We start from the raw sequence: 19,757 nt of genomic DNA, 5'->3' as shown, positions 1-19,757 counted from the left end.
CCTCATCATTAGTTATTAGCTATAGCTGATTGCAGGGGGTTCCACTCTGCAATTAGTTCCTCCAGCAGAGATAATCATTAGGGAATAATCACTGTATTGTAGAGAAAGTGAAGTATTACAGCGCACCGATTGGGGTATTTCATGAATCCTAGACCCCTCACAGTGGCTTACCTGCTCTGTCCAGCACCCCCATATTTCTTCTATGATCCTATTGTGCGTATCAAAAGGGGATTTTATATGGAGGCCGCCTCTTTTTTTTTTTTTTTTTTTTTTTTTTTTACTTTTTGCTTCGCCTCCTCAATATCCGTTTTCTGTGCGACCCCTGACGAGCCTTCACTTCACCTTTTGTAGTTCAGCTGCTCCTTGCTCTCATCATTTTTCACATTCATCTCCATTATTTGCGATTGGGTTAAATCTCAGGAGAAATATGAAGCAATACATTTTGTTTTGAGCCATACTGTAAAATTTCCATAATTGCTTGTGTTTTTTTTTCAGTCGGCTTTAATATGTATTTATGCAGTTATGTTTTTATCTTGTTTGAACCTATTTCCCTGAGTATAAATCTAAGATGGAAAATGGTAAATGATAATTTGCATTATTATCAGCTGCGGTCTTTCTGCTTGTACAGAAATTGATTGGATAGGTAGCGGTCCCAAACCTCTTACATGCCAATTTCTAAGTGATGGCTGCTATAAAAGTGTGGTTTCTCATCGGGCATGAACCTATCAGACCTTTCATAGGTTGTATACCGCTACAGTGGAATAAAATGGTTGTACTAAACATATTTCCTGTAATACGGTTCCTCCTCCTGTAAGGAGATGCCTCATTTATAAAGTGCTTACACCTTGTACCACTATCTAATTATGTGAAGATAAAGTATGAAGCAAACTATCCATTCTTTACAACTCATCCCCCCAAATCATCAGCCTGGCGGAATTTCATCTTCTGTGCTAGCGGGAGCTTGTAGCTTCAGTGTATGTAGCAATTACAAGCCATTACGTGTAGCAATAAGGATAAGTGAAGGTTACTGTCCACTTTGCTCAGGTATCACAGAACACCCAGGAGTGCTCTGCAAATTCTGCTTCCTTGGGTTCGGTTACAGAGAGTGGTGTGATTTTCAGCTCTTAGTCCGCGCTCTTTGATGCCTTTGACGTGTTTTTGCATAGTGTCAGCATATTCTGGCGACAGACAGCCATAGCATATGAAGACACTAAAGCGAAAATAATGGCTTAAAAATAAAATATTCTGCATTATGCTTCAATTTAATTTTTAGAATTATTTCAGTGTTGACCATTTTAGTATTGAGGAACCCATGGAAGAATATTGCCTTATTGGGGTAACATCTACCAATTATCTCAAACTCGGACCAATCCTCTAAATAATGTAATCCCTCACATTAGACTACTAAATGAATCAAACCTCAGATCAACCCACCCAAAATATAATGCTGCTTTCCACATATTGCGTATTCATAGGATAGGTTGTAACTATTAGTTGGAGAGGTGGCCGACCATTAATATCTACACTGGTTAGCAGAATGAGGATTTGTGGCTACTGTTTGAACAAAATGGTGGTGACCTATGTGCGCTGCAACTACATCGGTCTTTATATCATTACCGGACTAGCCCATTGATGTGCTCCGCTGCCTCCGACAGCCCTAAAGACTTTAAATTGAGCAGGACTGCATATGCACGACCGCTACCCTATTAAAATGGGACACACACCTTCCGGTTTAGGTGAACTAGTAGTTAGTTGGGATGAGCGAACATGCTCGGACAAGGTGTTATACGAGCATTGCCTAACAAACATGTAATTCCTGCATGTGTTGCGGCTGTCGAAGAGCCGCAAAACAAACAGCCGAAGTCACTTTGCTCGCGCAAGAGCATGCTCTGATAACACCTTATCCGAGCACGTTCGCTCATCACTAGTAGTTAACTCTGTGGATAGGTGAAAACTTGCTCTAGCTGAAACATCCTTTTTAGGTCTGCTTATTATTGGCCTCGGTTTTTTTTTAGGGCTCTGCACCCAGGCCTTGACGCCAGCCAGGGTGAGGATCTTGGGTGGCAGAGCAACCTGTCACGAATCGCTGCCATACGCGTAATTATGCCACGGCCAAGTGCTTTTCCACAATACATGTCACCCAATGGTGCTGTTTTATACAAGGTCAAAATTTGTCCAGAATTACTAACTGTTCTGCACACTTGTCAGGGATCCATAAAACCATGGCTGGGAAGGTCTCACCTAAATGCAAAGGCTCCCATTCACGTTAGGTGGTACAGCCACCAAAGTAACTTTAGAAAGTATCATGAGAGTCCATTATGTAGCCTTATTGTTCAGGGCTCCACCTTCCCCAATTGGTAAAAAGACAGCAGCTGTCAGCTTGTAAGGTGCCAGAAGACGGTACCGTGGGCAAGCTGTTGCTGATTGTCGTCATTTCGCTAATTGTGTCCTAGTCCCAGTGTTCTGTCTATTGTAGAGTGTGATGCGTTCACTTCTAGACCGCAGGCCTCTGCAGTCCTCTCGTCTCCATCTTCAGGAACAGCCGCACTATTCAGGGACAATACACAAACATTTACTGGACAGTTGAAGTACATCAGATTGTATCATGCAGATTTGGACACCGCACCCTCCGTTTCTTTTTTCAAGAATACAGTACCTTTCTTGCTTTACTTTCCGTTCTTCCTGAACTATCCCTAGATCCACTGATCCTGTCAGCCCCAGTGATTTCACATTCAGTCCCACAGTATATCCAAGGTTTGATACCTTTCCCTCATCCAGTTCCACATCCATCTTCCTCTGCACAGAAGTGGATAAAGTGTTCTCCATAGCACCTATGTCGAGCGGTAGGCTCTGGACGTTGCAGGAATGTCTGCAGGGGAGTCTTGTAAGGCTTCTTACCACCCAGAACACTGTGTACTCGCTTCTGCTATCAGCTCACTGCACCTTGAACTTCACCTTGTCATTTGGCAAATGAACTCTCCTCCAGAAACAGGAAGCAGTCTCCTTTTACTGGCCCTAACCCCTCCCAATGTGGGCTAGACCAAACACATAATTATATCTGTCCCTGAAGCCTGTTGCTGGGCAGATCTCCCTTACAAACACTATTCATCTTATAACAGTATGCACTAAGCATATTACACTTACAATGCTTATCACACTCTATCTTATGTCCTAAATCTTAATTTATATCTTACCCTATGCAGTCCTATGCTGTACACTACCAACACAATTTATCTTGAGCACTAAAGTGTCTTATCCTGTGCTTGCCGTATACATGTTCTGCACTACTCACATTGTACATAAACTCTTTACTTACACGCTGTACATTACCATAACACAATACAATGCAATTCACATCATATTAACACCTAACATATTAATTGAGGGAGAGGGCTCCATCTTTAAGCAAATTGACACCCCGTGATCACGAGTCCTTTTTGCTGCCATGACAGCCCGAGGCTAAGAAATAGCCTCAAAGAAAGTTAGCCTGTTAGGTCCTGCGATAAACAGAGTCTAACAGGCTGTCTCAGAAGTATTGCAGTGTGAATCTAGCAATCCCATAGTGGCACTAAGTAAAAATGTAAAAAAAAAAAAAAAAAACGCTCAGCAAGAACAAAGGCTGCATTTTAAAAAGGCAGCATTAATGGAAATACAAAAATAATTTTAAAAAAACTCACATAATTGGTATCGCCACATCTTGGAACAAACCAAGCTATAAAACTCTCATATTAGTAAACCCATATGGTGAACATTGTGGAGGAAAAGAAAAAAAAAACTCTCCAAAAAATGTTGCTTTTTTTAATGGCATAAAAAGTGATCAAAAAGTCACATTAAAACAGTAAAAATATATCACTGAAAATGATCTCGTCACACTCAAAAAAAAAAAAAAAAAAGACATATCATTTTCAGTAGAGAAATAATAAAAAAAAAAGTTACAGCTCTCAGAATATGACAATGAAAAATCAAATACATTTTTTGATAAAAGGTTGGTTTTAGCAGAAAAGTAGCCAAGAATAAAAATACCCATATAAATCTGGTATCACGTTGACCCGAAGAACAAAGCTGTCCTATCACTTTCACCACACAGGGAACGGCGTATAGGAACCTTGAAGCCACCCCCCCCCCCCCCCCCCCCAGTTTTTTTTCAGACTCAATAAAAAACTATTACAAAATATTATGTACCCTAAAATGTTAAGCAATAAAAACTTCCAAAATTGGGTTGTTGGGGTTTCTGCTGGTTTGGCACCCGAGGGACTCTCTCAAATGCAATATGATTGTCCGCAATCTACTCCAGCCAGGTTTGAGCTACAAAACATTATTATTATACATTTTTGTGGCGTCATTTATTCCATGGCGCTTTACATGTGAATACGGGGCAAATATAGACAAATACATTAAACATGAGCAAAAAACAAGGCACACAGGTACATAAGGAGGGAGGACCCTGCCCGCGAGAGCTCACAGTCTGCAGGGGATGGGTGAGGATACACTAAGAGAGGGTAGAAATGGTTGTGCGGCGGCTCAGTAGGTTGGGGATCACTGCAGGCTGTTGGCTTGTCGGAAGAGGTGAGTCTTCAGGTTCTTTTTGAAGGTTTCTATGGTAGGCGAGAGTCTAATGTGTTGGGGTAGAGCGTTCCAGAGTATGGGGGAAGCATGAGAAAAGTCGTGGATGCGGTTGTGGGAAGAAGAGATGAGAGGGGAGTAGAGAAGGAGTTCTTGAGAGGATCGGAGGTTGCGTGTAGGTAGGCAACGGGAGACCATGTCACAGATGTATGGAGGAGACAGGTTGTGGATGGCTTTGTATGTCATTGTGAGGGTTTTGAACTGGAGTCTCTGGGCGATAGGAAGCCAGTGAAGGGCCTGGCATAGGGGAGAGGCTGTGGAATAGCGGGGAGACAGGTAGATTAGTTGGGCAGCAGAGTGTAGGATGGATTGGAGTGATGCCAGAGGGGAGTCCAGAGAGTAGGAGGTTGCAGTAGTCAAGGCTGGAGATAAGGGCATGCACTAGTGTTTTTGTGGTGTCGCGGTCAAGGATTGCAAGGATTCGGGAAATATTTTTGCGTTTGAGACGGCAGGAGGAGGCGAGGGCTTGGATATGTGGCTTGAAAGAGAGGGCAGAGTCAAGGATCACCCCGAGGCACCGGGCATGTGGGTCTGGGGAAAGTGACCAGCCATTGACATTGATGGATAGGTCTGGTGGAGGGGTAGAGTGAGATGGGGGAAAGATGATGAATTCTGTTTTGTTCATATTCAGTCCTAGGAAGCAAGCAGAAAAGGCTGAAATAGCAGACAGTGTGGGATTTTGGTAAATAAGGTGGTGAGGTCAGGTCCGGATAGGTAGGTCTGTGTGTCATCAGCGTAGAGATGGTACTGCATACCGTGGGATTCTATGAGGTGTCCAAGGCCGAAGGTGTAGATGGAGAAGAGTAGGTGTCCTAGAACAGAGCCTTGAGAAATACCGACAGACAAGGGGCGAAGTGCAGAGGTCGTGTGGGGAAGGATAGCTCTGCCGTGTGCCCAAACAGCAGTGTTTGGCCACATACCATATGTTGGGTCTAATTTTTCTTCTTATCCCTTGAGAAGATGAAAATTTGGGGGGTAAGTCAATATATTAGCGGAAAGAACACGTCAGAGTTGCAAAATAGGGCTTTGTCATAAGATTGTGTAGTATATGTTTATACACAGATATAGTGCACCATGATGATGGTCACACAGTCCCTTTCTTCATGGTATTTCTCTTCATTGGCAAAGGTGTGAAAAGAGTCTAAACACATACTTAATATGTTGCAGGTTGTGAAAATCAGTTGTTGGCGCAGAATACACCACATTCTGGTGATTTAATTTGGTAAATCTCCCCTGATCTAGTCATAAAGCGGCTGATCACAAGTAGCTCAGAGGACATGACGGTCCTCCGAGTGGGACTAGCGCCCACTAACGCAGTGTTATTAAATGCCCTGATGTATAGGAGGCAGTGATCTTGGCATGGGTTTGGATATATGGCACTATTCCTCTAGTAAAGGACTAGAGTTGCACAAATTGGCATCAAGCTCTTTCTCCCTAGGATTGGACAGATGTGATCATCTTATAAATATGAGGATTCCTTTTGTTCCCTCCTGACTTGAGTTGTCTTTTTCAGAATCTGAAGGTGAAAGGACCGAAGGACTCAAAGGAGCAGCCGACGTCTGTTACCATGGAAGGTACTGATCCCCTCTCTGCCTGTCGTCATATCTTCCAGCCTTTGTGTCTGTTGCTTCAGTCTCCATCCTATGATCACCTTTTTTCGTTATGTCTGAACATCTGAGCCATAGTAGGGGACACGTTTTCTCAAGGTCACTTCTGCGATTGCTAGCTAGGGCATGAACGATATCATTGCCCTGAATAGCGCTATCGGCAGCGGACTCCAGTGTAGTGAATTCACCCTTTAGGTGCCGGAGCACTGGCAGCACTCTACAGGAGGATGCCCGGTTCTTCTGCATCTGAAGCTGTCTGTCTCATCTTACCCTACCATCTACCCCTCCTCAGTTTAGCTTTTTTTTTTTTCAATGAAATCTTTCATGACATCATTGATTTGCTCGGCTGTTTAATGCTCTTTTATGCTTGCTCTAGATCCTTCTCATTTTGGGCATGGTTGTGCGCTCTGGCTGTTGCTTTGGGAACAATACATTCCTTAAAACGCGTGGAAGTGAGGAAACAATTTCTCCAAATCCCTCTTTAAAATGCCGATGCTGTCCACCTTGAGCACTCCTCGCAGTCCCGCTCCTCCTCTTACCATCCCTCCCGCCTCCCCTCATTGCATGGAGTGCATGTCTGTGACTATGTGGTAGCCTGCATGTTAGGTGGCTGCTATTGTGCTGGAGATAGCAGATTGGCTTGTGCCGGCTGGTGATGGGGAGTGGGACGAGACATGGCTGGATGCTGGGGCAATGGAAATTCTCTTCATCTTCCGTCTTTGCTGTAATTGCACTTATGGTAAAGTGGATCTTCTTTTCTCTTCGGCTTGTGCTTTATTTGTGCTCCGTGCTTTTATGATATGTTGACAGGAGTGAGTGCTTCATTCAAACAGCCTTGTGTTTCATTCATATCCCTCTAATTCGGGAGACGCTGAATCTGTCTCTCCGTAATATACTCTTACATGGGAATTTTAAGCAGTTTTCCGCTGTCATGTAGGAGAAGCTTTTGGTGACCGCTGCTTTTTTGATTGCAAGCTTCAGCGCACAGGGCTGTCATTCCCTATTGTCATTCCCTATTGTCTTCTGTAGCCACGTTCCTGCTGCTTGTCTCCAGCTGCTTTGCTCTTTTGTCTTCCCATACTTGTAGATAGTGACTGGTGAGAGCCATGTGTCGCCTGGACCAGAGGGAGAGAACTAGAGCTCGGGTTTGTGTGGAATTTGCACTCGCCTCCATTGATGCTTTGCATTGACATTTAGTTGGAAGTATTATGGCTGTAAAGTCTGTCCTGTGGCGAGGGGCGTACCTAATGATGAAACTCTGGTGTCTAAGCAAACATGGGGAGCACTGTGCATGAGTGGAGCGTGCCGTCGGGGAGGGTCAGACACACTGCAGACTGATTCATTCAGGTCACTGACTAAACAATGGATGTGGGTCACTGTCTGCTGTGGCGGGTCAGCCGATGAGATCCTGCCGCCCTGAAGCACCTATGCTGTGTATTATACATTTGTGTGTATATATATATATATATATATATATATATATATGTGTGTGTGTGTGTATATATATGAATATTTATATATACACTAGATGGTGGCCCGATTCGAACGCGTCGGATATTCTAGAATATGCATGTCCACGTAGTATATTGCCCAGCCACGTAGTATATTGCCCAGCCACGTAGTATATTGCCCAGCCACGTAGTATATTGCCCAGCCACGTAGTATATTGCCCAGCCACGTAGTATATTGCCCAGCCATGTAGTATATTGCCCAGCCATGTAGTATATTGCCCAGCCACGTAGTATATATCACAGAGCCACGTAGTATATTGCCCAGCTACGTAGTATACAGCACAGAGCCACGTAGTATATTGCCCAGTCACGTAGTATATTGCCCAGTGACGTAGTATATTGCCCAGCCACATAGTATATTGCCTTAACATTAGATCTTTTTACTATTGATGCTGCATAAGGTTAATAGCGGCGGTAACGGAGTGAGTTACCTGCGGCATAACGCGGTCCGTTACCACTGGCATTTTACCCTGTGTGAGCGGTGACTGGAGGGGAGTATGGAGCGGGCGCCGGGCACAGACTGTGGGGAGTATGGAGCGGGCGCCGGGCACAGACTGTGGGGAGTATGGAGCGGGCGCCGGGCACAGACTGCGGGGAGTATGGAGCGGGCGTCGGGCACTGACTGCGGGGAGTATGTAGCGGGCACCGGGCACTGACTGCGGGGAGTATGGAGCAGGCGCCGGGCACTGACTGCGGGGAGTATGGAGCAGGCGCCGGGCACTGACTGCGGGGAGTATGGAGCGGGCATCAGGCACTGACTGCGGGGAGTATGTAGCGGGCACCGGTCACTGACTGCAGGGAGTATGGAGCGGGCGCCAGGCACTGACTGCGGGAAGTAAAGAGCGGCCATTTTTCCACCGGACTGTACCCGTCGCTGATTGGTCGTGGCTGTTTTGCCGCGACCAATCAGCGACTTGGATTTCCATGACAGACAGAGGCCGCGACCAATGAATATCCGTGACAGAAGGACAGACAGCAAGACGGAAGTGACCCTTAGACAATTATATAGTAGACTATATGGTGGCCCGATTCTAACGCATCGGGTATTCTAGAATATGCATGTCCACGTAGTATATTGCCCAGCCACGTAGTATATTGCCCAGTCATGTAGTATATTTCCCAGCGACGTAGTATATTGCCCAGCCGCATAGTATATAGCACAGCCACGGAGTATATTGCCCAGCCACGTAGTATATTGCCCAGCTACGTAGTGTACAGCACAGAACCACGTAGTATATTGCCCAGCTACGTAGTATACAGCACAGAGCCACATAGTATATTGCCCATTCACGTAGTATATTGCCCAGTCACGTAGTATATTTCCCAGCTATGTAGTATATTGCCCAGGCACGTAGTATATTGCCCAGCCACGTAGTATTTTGCCTTAACATTAGATCTTTTTACTATTGATGCTGCATAGGCGGCATCAATAGTAAAAACTTGGTCACACAGGGTTAATAGCGGCGGTAACGGAGTGAGTTACCCGCGGCATAACGCGGTCTGTTACCGCTGGCATTAACCCTGTGTGAGCGGTGACTGGAGGGGAGTATGGAGCGGGCGCCGGGCACTGACTGCGGCAAGTATGGAGCGGGCGCCGGGCACAGACTGCGGGGAGTAAGGAGCGGCCATTTTTCTGCCGGACTGTACCCATCGCTCACGTAGTATATTGCCCAGCCACTTAGTATACAGCACAGAGCCGCATAGTATAAAGCACAGACACGTAATATATTGGCCAGTCACGTAGTATGTTGCCCGGCTACGTAGTATATTGCCCAGCCACGTATGTAACAGGATAAAAAATAAACATATACTCACCATCTGAGGGCCCCTTGTAGACCTGTCGCCTCGCACTCGGCAGCTTCCGGTCCCAGGTTTGGTATGAGCGCAGGACCTGTGATGACGTCGCGGTCACATGACCGTGACGTCATGGCAGGTCCTTGTCGCATAGCATCCTTAGCACCAGAACCTGCCGCTTGCACTGCCGAGGACAGGATGACACGTCGGAGGGTGAGAATAACGTTTTTTTTTTTTAATATTATTATTTGTAACAGTAGATCTTTTTACTATTGATGCTTGATGCTGCATACGCATCATCAATAGTAAAAAGTTGGTCACACAGGGTTAATAGCTGCGTAACTGCAGTGCGTTACACTGCGCTCCGGTAACGCTGGCATTATCCCTGTGTGAGGGCTGACTGGAGGGGAGTATGGAGCGGGCACTGACTGGGGAGGAAGGAGTGGCCATGTTGCCGCCAGACTGCGCCCGTCGCCGATTGGTCGTGGCAATGGTCGTGGGCGTTTTGCCACGACCAATCAGCGACTTGGATTTCCATGACAGACAGAGGCCGCGACCAATGAATATCCGTGACAGAAAGACAGACAAACTTGGCACACACGTGGTCAAATGAAAGTGAGATTTAATTGAAAGAGTACATACAATATTGACGTTTCGGTCTCAGGTTCAACCTTCATCAATGTACCTCTCTTAGAGTATTTCATAGATTGACGTTTTTAGAACGTCAATCTATGAAATACTCTGAGAGGTACATTGATGAAGGTCTAACCTGAGACCGAAACGTCAATATTGTGTGTACTCTTTCAATTAAATCTCACTTTCATTTGACCACGTGTGTGCCAAGTTTATCTACAACATAAGTACGGTTTGGGCACCTACTTGTGCACCACAATTTATAGTAGTGCCTACGGCTATCTTCCAAGAAAGACAGACAGATGGAAGTGACCCTTGGACAAATATATATATATACACTAGATGGTAGCCAGATTCTAACGCATTGGGTATTCTAGAAAATGTATGCGTAGTATATTGCGCAGCCCACGCAGTACATTGCGCAACCCACGAAGTACATTGCGCAGCCCACAAAGTACATTGCGCAGCCCACGCAGTACATTGCGCAGTACATTGCGCAGCCCAGGTAGTATATTGCGCAGCCCAGGTAGTATATTGCTCAGCCCACGTAGTATATTGCTCAGCCCACGTAGTATATTGCCCAGCCTGCGCAGTATATTGCACAGCCCATGCAGTCTATAGCAGTGTGGGCACCATATCCCTGTTAAAAAAAAAAAAGAATTAAAATAAAAAATAGTTATATACTCACCCTCTGTTCGCCCCCGGATCGAAGCGGTTACCGACGCTCCTCGTGCGCTCCGGTCTGAAGAGTGCATTGCCGTCTCGCGAGATGATGACGTAGCGGTCTCGCGAGAGCACACGTCATCATCTCGCGAGACCGCAATGCATGGAGCGGTCACCGGGGCGTTGCGAGGAGCGTCGGTCACCGCTTCGATCCGGGGGCCAATGGAGGGTGAGTATATAACTATTTTTTATTTTTTTTAATTATTTTTAACATTAGATATTTTTACTATTCATGCTGAATAGCAGCATGAATAGTAAAAAGTTGGTCACACAGGGTTAATAGCAGCGTTAACCGAGTGCATTACACCGCGGCCAACGCTGCCATTAACCCTGTGTGAGCGGTGACCAGAGGGGATATGCGGGCGCCGGGCACTGACTGCGGGGAGTAAGGAGCGACCATTTTCTTCCGCACTGTGCCCGTCGCTGATTGGTCGTGGCTGTTTTACTGCGACCAATCAGCGACTTGGATTTTCATGACAGACAGAGGCCGTGACCAATGAATATCCGTGACAGAAAGACAGACGGAAGTGACCCTTAGACAATTATATAGTAGAGATATATATATATATATATATATATATATATATATATATATATATATTCGCTATACATGCAAACACCACTCTCCAGCGCACACCACTCTCCAGCGCACACCACTCACTCTCCAGCTCAGTGCACACCTCTCACACTCACCTTCCAGTCCAGAGCACACCACTCACTCTCCAGCTCAGTGCACACCTCTCACACTCACCATCCAGCGCCCACCACTCACACTCTCTCCAGCTCAGCGCACACCACTCACCTTCCAGTCCAGCGCAAACCACTCACACTCACCCTCCAGCGTACACCACTCACACCCTCCAGTCCAGCGCACACCACTCACACTCACCCTCCAGCGTACACCACTCACACCCTCCAGTCCAGCGTACACCACTCACACCCTCCAGTCCAGCGCACACCACTCACACTCACCCTCCAGCGTACACCACTCACACCCTCCAGTCCAGCGCACACCACTCACACTCACCCTCCAGCGTACACCACTCACACCCTCCAGTCCAGCGCACACCACTCACACTCACCCTCCAGCGTACACCACTCACACCCTCCAGTCCAGCGCACACCACTCACACTCACCCTCCAGCGCACACCACTCACACCCTCCAGTCCAGCGCACACCACTCACACTCACCCTCCAGCTCAGCACACACACAAACATATGAATTAATGAATCAGATATATATATATATATATAGAAATGTACAATGTTGTGATAATTTAGGGGGAAAGTTATCTGTGGGAGTCGCCATTTTCTGGTTAGATGATTGGCATCTCAATGACGGTGGTGCCCGCAGGATTGGCACGATCTGTTCGGTTTCTCAGGCGCAGAGTGTGACCAAGTCACACCCTATTTTTTTTTTTTTTAAAGGGAGCGGTGACCGCAAGCTTGTAATGAGTGAGTCTAATTAGCTGAAGTCATGGAGCGTCCGGATGCAGTGACGCTCCCTTCTCGCCACCAGTTCTAACCATTCGATCCTGTCTGATACACAATAAACCTGCTTTCTTTTTCTGCTGTGCACGTTCCCTGATTGCATGAAATGTGACTGAATGGAGACAGATCTGCCACTTTCCTCACTGCCCCGCTGTAATATGTCGCTCTGGCAAACTCTATTCCAGATAGTCATTTTCGGTCTTGTATCAGAACCTGGACGGTGACTGCGCAGCCACATGCGCCTTGGTAATTTGCCAATGAAAGTTCAACTTCACTTTCTCTTGGAAAGGCGACTGATTTCCCTGACTGGCAATGGAGAGAGATGTCCTATTCGCTGCTAATCTGCGGGAATTGTATCCACTAGTCAGCGGTATGATGGACCTCATTATATAAGAGAACTATAAAGGACGGACGGGTCTCTGAACCTATGGCGATCACAGCAGCGGCGTTCTCCTGGTAATGGCCGACTCTGCTGTGACTTATTGCTAATCCTAAAAATTAATGTGTTCAGATATGTGCACTTCCATACATGAGAGAGAGTGAGAAAAGGTTTTGTTCGTGCTCCAGTGCAATTACAGTAGTATCTTTGTAAATACTTTTTTTTTATTAAAAAATCCCTTCCGATTGGGGCCAAAGCTCCTATTGTGCAGCACAAGTCTGTAGCATCAACCAAATCGTGTTTGTGGTCTTCATCCACGGAGACACATAAGTCTTCCCATAAACTGTAGACAAAAATTGGAGATTTTCAATAAGACTTAGTTTGTTTTCCCATTTATTTTTACTCAACCCACAGGAAATAAATGATTGCCTGCCCTTTTCCCCAGCAATAATAGCTGATTGCTAAATAGATATGTACGCCCTGATTTTCTCACCGGTTTTGATGAGGGAAAATCTCCTGATTTATAGGAATTTCTGACGAGTGGCGTGCACCTCCATGCTTCACGCCAGTCTTACTCCAGTCCTTTACTCCATGCGAGAGTCTTACTCCAGTACTTGACTCCATGCTCCATGCGAGAGTCTTACTCCAGTCCTTTACTCCATGCTCCACGCCAGAGTCTTACTCCAGTCCTTTACTCCATGCTACACGCCAGAGTCTTACTCCAGTCCTTTACCCCATGCTCCACGCCAGAGTCTTACTCCAGTCCTTTACTCCATGCTCCATGCCAGTCTTACTCCAGTCCTTTACTCCGTGCTCCATGCCAGAGTCTTACTCCAGTCCTTTACTCCGTGCTCCATGCCAGAGTCTTACTCCAGTCCTTTACTCCATGCTACACGCCAGAGTCTTACTCCAGTCCTTTACTCCATGCTCCACGCCAGAGTCTTACTCCAGTCCTTTACTCCATGCTCCATGCCAGTCTTACTCCAGTCCTTTACTCCGTGCTCCATGCCAGAGTCTTACTCCAGTCCTTTACTCCGTGCTCCATGCCAGAGTCTTACTCCAGTCCTTTACTCCATGCTCCACGCCAGAGTCTTACTCCAGTCCTTTACACCATGCTCCACGCCAGAGTCTTACTCCAGTCCTTTACTCCATGCTTCATGCCAGAGTCTTACTCCAGTCCTTTACTCCATGCTCCACGCCAGAGTCTTACTCAGTCCTTTACTCCATGCTCCATGCCAGAGTCTTACTCCAGTCCTTTACTCCATGCTCCATGCCAGAGTCTTACTCCAGTCCTTTACTCCATGCTTCATGCCAGAGTCTTACTCCAGTCCTTTACTCCATGCTCCACGCCAGAGTCTTACTCAGTCCTTTACTCCATGCTCCATGCCAGAGTCTTACTCCAGTCCTTTACTCCATGCTCCATGCCAGAGTCTTACTCCAGTCCTTTACACCATGCTCCACGCCAGAGTCTTACTCCAGTCCTTGACTCTGGATTTTATGTATGCATGAACCACAAAACTAAACAAAAATATTACACAATATATGACCAGAAATATTGGGACACTTACACAATACATCTGCAGTAGACTTTGACCTTCCATTTTTCAAAACCATAGGCATTAATATGGTCCCCACTTTACAGGTATAACAGCTTCTACTCTTCTGGGAAGACTTTCTGTAATATTTTGGAGTGTTTATGATATTTTTTGCCCATTCTTCTAGAAGAACATTTTTTAGTTCAAACTTTGATGTTGGGTGAGAGGGCTCATAATCTCCGTTTTAGTTCATCCCAAAAGTCAGGCCAGACTCTTTGTGGACCAGTGTAAATTTATCTAATCGTGTCTTTATTGATCTTGCTTCTTGAACTGCAATAGTCATGCTGGAACAGAAAAGGACCTTCGCCAAACTCTACACACAAATTTGGAAACTTACATTTGTCCTAAATGTTTAGGTATGCTTAAATATTAAAAGGGTTGAATAAATTGTGATGTTATCCCCTATGCCTATGCCTAAGATGCAGAATAACATAAAAGTGTCAGTATTTTGGGGATAACCAAACAAAATGACCAAACTGTGGCCACTTCTCAAACCTATTCCATTTCACTTGGTTGCATAGTTACACTCAGGTTTTTCCCCCAAAATATTTATTTCCTATCCGTATGATAGATGACGTATGATCTCTTGGGGTGCAATCTTCTTGGACCCTTACTGAACCGGAGTACAGGGGTCACAAAGTGTCCTATGTGAATTGTGCAGTGGTGTCCACCACTTCGGTCACTTATGATCCGCCGTCCCCGTCAGTCCTGTAATAGTGAGTGGAGCTGTTGTCATGCAGGTGCACGAACAGTCCATCCACAGGGGAGTTTGGGCCTCCATTTTTGAGATTGTTGAGGGGGTTGATAAAATGGTTTTTCAAATATATACATATATATATATATATATATATATATATACATATATACATATATATATATATATATATACATATATATATATACATATATATATATATATATATATATATATATATATATATATATATATATATATATATATATAGGCTAAAATTTATTTGCGGTCCTCCAAAATTCTTTATGGCATATGGATAGGGTTGTCTTTATAAGACCGTCCCTTTAACTTCGTTATTCTGAAATGCCTCATGCCATTGTTCTACTGAACACGCAGCTTTACAGTAATCTCTCAATAAAAAAATATAACCTTGAACATACAGGGATTTATTGACTTTTTCTTCCCATATTACGTTTCAATACTATAAAGAATGTAAGTGACACCTTGGAGCATCTTTCCTGTGGTCACTGATATGTGTTCTGTTCCCTTACATTGGATGCTTGCTCCATTTCAGGAAGCATCTCTGCCAGCCATCAACTCTGGCAATGTAGAATTGAAGTCGTGCACAGTGGCTTAAAGGGGTTTCCATATTAAAGTTTCTATATTCATGCAACAAAACAAAAAAGATTTTCATTCTGGATGATTATTTTTATTACCTCTATGTATAGAGGAAAAGCCTTTAGAAATTATAGGGAATTTTTCAGCAGAATATCACCTGCCCAAATTGTCTATACGTGCATGTAGGTTTTTCAAATATAAGTCCAGCAATGCCTTCACATGGCCAGTCCGATCCTCCAATACCGATAAATCAGCGATTGAATTGATATGCAAATGAAGCTGATGGGCTATGGTAGATCTAAAGCCTCTGTCACTCCAGCTCTATTCTCCGCTCAGCGCCTCCTGTGTGACTTCCTGCAATAGAGCTGGAGTGACAGCGGTTTCAGATCTACCATAGCCCTTCAGCTTCATTTACAGATCAATTTAAACTCTTGATTTCATAGTGTCGAAGGAGTGGACTGGTCATGTAAAGGTATGGATGGACTTGTATTTGAAAGAGCTACATGCACTTATAAATAGTTTGGAGCGTGAAATCTTTCTTACAGATTCCCTTTAACATTAATCTTCCTGACACGTACTGTCCTTTTAGGAGTTGTCCATTTAGATGATCACTTTTTTGTTAGAAGGATATCTTGAAGATGAGCACATCCCAGACAATCCCAGCTGCACTTATGAATGCTGAGCCTAGTGTTGACCATTGTATAGAGATATTGTAGATTTATGTTTGGATGATGTGGAGATATGAGGGTCAGCGGTGCTCCTGTCCGCTGGCCTGGCTGTCTTTAGAAAGACTTTACGTATCAGGACTCATCCCACTGAACGCCCGTATTCCATCCCCGTGGATAGAACACTACTCGGACAACACCGGGTGAGAGTACCACACTCTCGGTAATTTATTGGATCACGAACAGTCAACAACATATAGTACATTCCCAGCAAGTACACAAGATGGTGCAAAAGTCAGTCTCGCCCCTTCTCCTCGCCCTTCTCCTCGCTTTTCTCTTCGCCCTTCTCGCCCCCCTTCTCGCCCTTCTCCTCACCCTTCTTGTCGCCCTTCTTGTCGCCCTTCTCCTCGCCCTTCTCCTCGCCCTTCTCCTCACACTTCTCCTCACACTTCTCCTCACCCTTCTCCTCGCCGTTCTCCTCGACCTTCTCCTCGTCCTTCTTGCCCTTCTCCTCGCCCTTCTCCTCGCCCTTCTCCTCACCCTTCTCCTCGACCTTCTCCTCGACCTTCTCCTCGTCCTTCTTGCTCTTCTCCTCGCCCTTCTTGTCGCCCTTCTCCTCGCCCTTCTTGTCTCCCTTCCTCTTGCTGACTGGGAATTAGAACCTCCGCAAATTCAGGGCATCCAGGGCCAACAATCCCAACCAAGTAGCATCCTGCTTTTGGCGGGCACCAACAGAGATGAGGTAGCTTAGGAAGTGGAACAAGTGCAGCAAGGTATGTGGCTAGGTGACCTGACTATCCCAACCTGGGTTCTCCAAACTACTTTGTGGGCTCCGTGATCTGTATTCCACCAGCTGGAACTGTCATTTTTGGGCTGACGTCCTGTAGAGTCACACTGATAACAGGAGCACGGTCCTTTTTATATTCCACAGATCTCATTTTATGACATTGTCCCACAGGATTAGGGAAAGGTGGGGTGAGAGTATCGCTCATTGCTTAATTGTTCAATTAAACTGCATAATTTTCCTTCAAGTTGTGCAGACTAGTGCACTGCAGGGGGTTGATGGAATATGTAATCAACATGCATTCCACAAATTAATATACAATAAGGGTCAACGGACAGTCTCATATGAAACAATGGCTGATGTCCCTTGACTTATTTAACAAATGAACAGTACGTCCGACATAATGAAGAATAATTCACCCCCGTTGTGCAGATTTTTCCGCACTGATTTTTGTAAAATCCACACTGCGGAATTACCGCGTTTTTTCTGCCTTTTTTTGTGCAGATCTCACCTGCGGTTTTACACCTGCGGGTTCCTATTATGGAGCAGGTGTAAACCGCTGCGGAATCCGCACAAAGAATTGACATGCTGCGGAATGTAAACTGCAGCGTTTCCGCTCATTTTTTTCCGCAGCATGTGCACTGCGGATTTTGTTTTCCATAAGTTTACATGGTACTGCAAACTCGCGGAAAACCGCGGCGGATCCGCAGCAAAATCCGCAGCGTGTGCACATACCCATAAACCGCATGCCTTCAAAACATGCTATTTAATCTGAGAACAGCATAATATAGTGCAAAATAACCTAATTCCACGAGTGTGTCACTAATTAGCCTGTGTGTTGTTGTTTCAATGCAATCAGTGTTTTATCAGCAGATTATCATTGCAGGACTAGGTCTCGTGTGCAGGCCAGTCCAGTTAACCTGTGTAACCCCGCTCCCACCACTGATTGGCAGCTTGCTGACTGTGTACACAATAAGCTGCCAATCAGGGATGTGGGAGGGGTTATACAAAGCTCAGCATTCTGAGCACTGCTACATGCTTAGCAGGATATGATATGGCCGTCGTATTTTGCACGTGTGTATATATATATATATATATATATATATATATATACATACATACATACAGTGGGGCAAAAAAGTATTTAGTCAGTCAGCAATAGTGCAAGTTCCACCACTTAAAAAGATGAGAGGCGTCTGTAATTTACATCATAGGTAGACCTCAACTATGGGAGACAAACTGAGAAACAAAAATCCAGAAAATCACATTGTCTGTTTTTTTATCATTTTTTTTGCATATTATGGTGGAAAATAAGTATTTGGTCAGAAACAAACAATCAAGATTTCTGGCTCTCACAGACCTGTAACTTCTTCTTTAAGAGTCTCCTCTTTCCTCCACTCATTACCTGTAGTAATGGCACCTGTTTAAACTTGTTATCAGTATAAAAAGACACCTGTGCACACCCTCAAACAGTCTGACTCCAAACTCCACTATGGTGAAGACCAAAGAGCTGTCAAAGGACACCAGAAACAAAATTGTAGCCCTGCACCAGGCTGGGAAGACTGAATCTGCAATAGCCAACCAGCTTGGAGTGAAGAAATCAACAGTGGGAGCAATAACTAGAAAATGGAAGACATACAAGACCACTGATAATCTCCCTCGATCTGGGGCTCCACGCAAAATCCCACCCCGTGGGGTCAGAATGATCACAAGAACGGTGAGCAAAAATCCCAGAACCACGCAGGAGGACCTAGTGAATGAACTGCAGAGAGCTGGGACCAATGTAACAAGGCCTACCATAAGTAACACACTACGCCACCATGGACTCAGATCCTGCAGTGCCAGACGTGTCCCACTGCTTAAGCCAGTACATGTCCGGGCCCGTCTGAAGTTTGCTTGAGAGCATTTGGATGATCCAGAGGAGTTTTGGGAGAATGTCCTATGGTCTGATGAAACCAAACTGGAACTGTTTGGTAGAAACACAACTTGTCGTGTTTGGAGGAAAAAGAATACTGAGTTGCATCCATCAAACACCATACCTACTGTAAAGCATGGTGGTGGAAACATCATGCTTTGGGGCTGTTTCTCTGCAAAGGGGCAAGGACGACTGATCCGGGTACATGAAAGAATGAATGGGGCCATGTATCGTGAGATTTTGAGTGCAAACCTCCTTCCATCAGCAAGGGCATTGAAGATGAAACGTGGCTGGGTCTTTCAACATGACAATGATCCAAAGCACACCGCCAGGGCAACGAAGGAGTGGCCTCGTAAGAAGCATTTCAAGGTCCTGGAGTGGCCTAGCCAGTCTCCAGATCTCAACCCTATAGAAAACCTTTGGAGGGAGTTGAAAGTCCGTGTTGCCAAGCGTAAAGCCAAAAACATCACTGCTCTAGAGGAGATCTGCATGGAGGAATGGGCCAACATACCAACAACAGTGTGTGGCAACCTTGTGAAGACTTACAGAAAACGTTTGACCTCTGTCATTGCCAACAAAGGATATATTACAAAGTATTGAGATGAAATTTTGTTTCTGACCAAATACTTATTTTCCACCATAATATGCAAATAAAATGTTAAAAAAACAGACAATGAGATTTTCTGGATTTTTTTTTCTCAGTTTGTCTCCCATAGTTGAGGTC

The 19,757-nt window shown here is 45.2% G+C and overlaps 1 protein-coding gene across 4 annotated transcripts in view; it reads left to right on the top strand.

The window, feature by feature from the left end:
• The window catches only part of LOC138672777 (active breakpoint cluster region-related protein), a 423,730-nt gene that overhangs the window by 276,329 nt on the left and 127,644 nt on the right, over nucleotides 1–19,757 (top strand). For all 4 annotated transcript variants that reach the window (XM_069761126.1, XM_069761127.1, XM_069761128.1 and 1 more), the window contains one exon: nucleotides 6,137–6,197. In XM_069761126.1, coding sequence (XP_069617227.1) covers nucleotides 6,137–6,197 — 61 coding nt within the window. The remainder of the gene's footprint in view (nucleotides 1–6,136; nucleotides 6,198–19,757) is intronic.

The sequence above is a fragment of the Ranitomeya imitator genome, chromosome 3 (genome assembly GCF_032444005.1).
Source record: "Ranitomeya imitator isolate aRanImi1 chromosome 3, aRanImi1.pri, whole genome shotgun sequence".
In the NCBI taxonomy this organism is placed as follows: Eukaryota; Metazoa; Chordata; class Amphibia; order Anura; family Dendrobatidae; genus Ranitomeya; species Ranitomeya imitator.
Note: the sequence above shows the minus strand (reverse complement) of the source record. Positions and strands in the feature narration are given on the sequence as shown.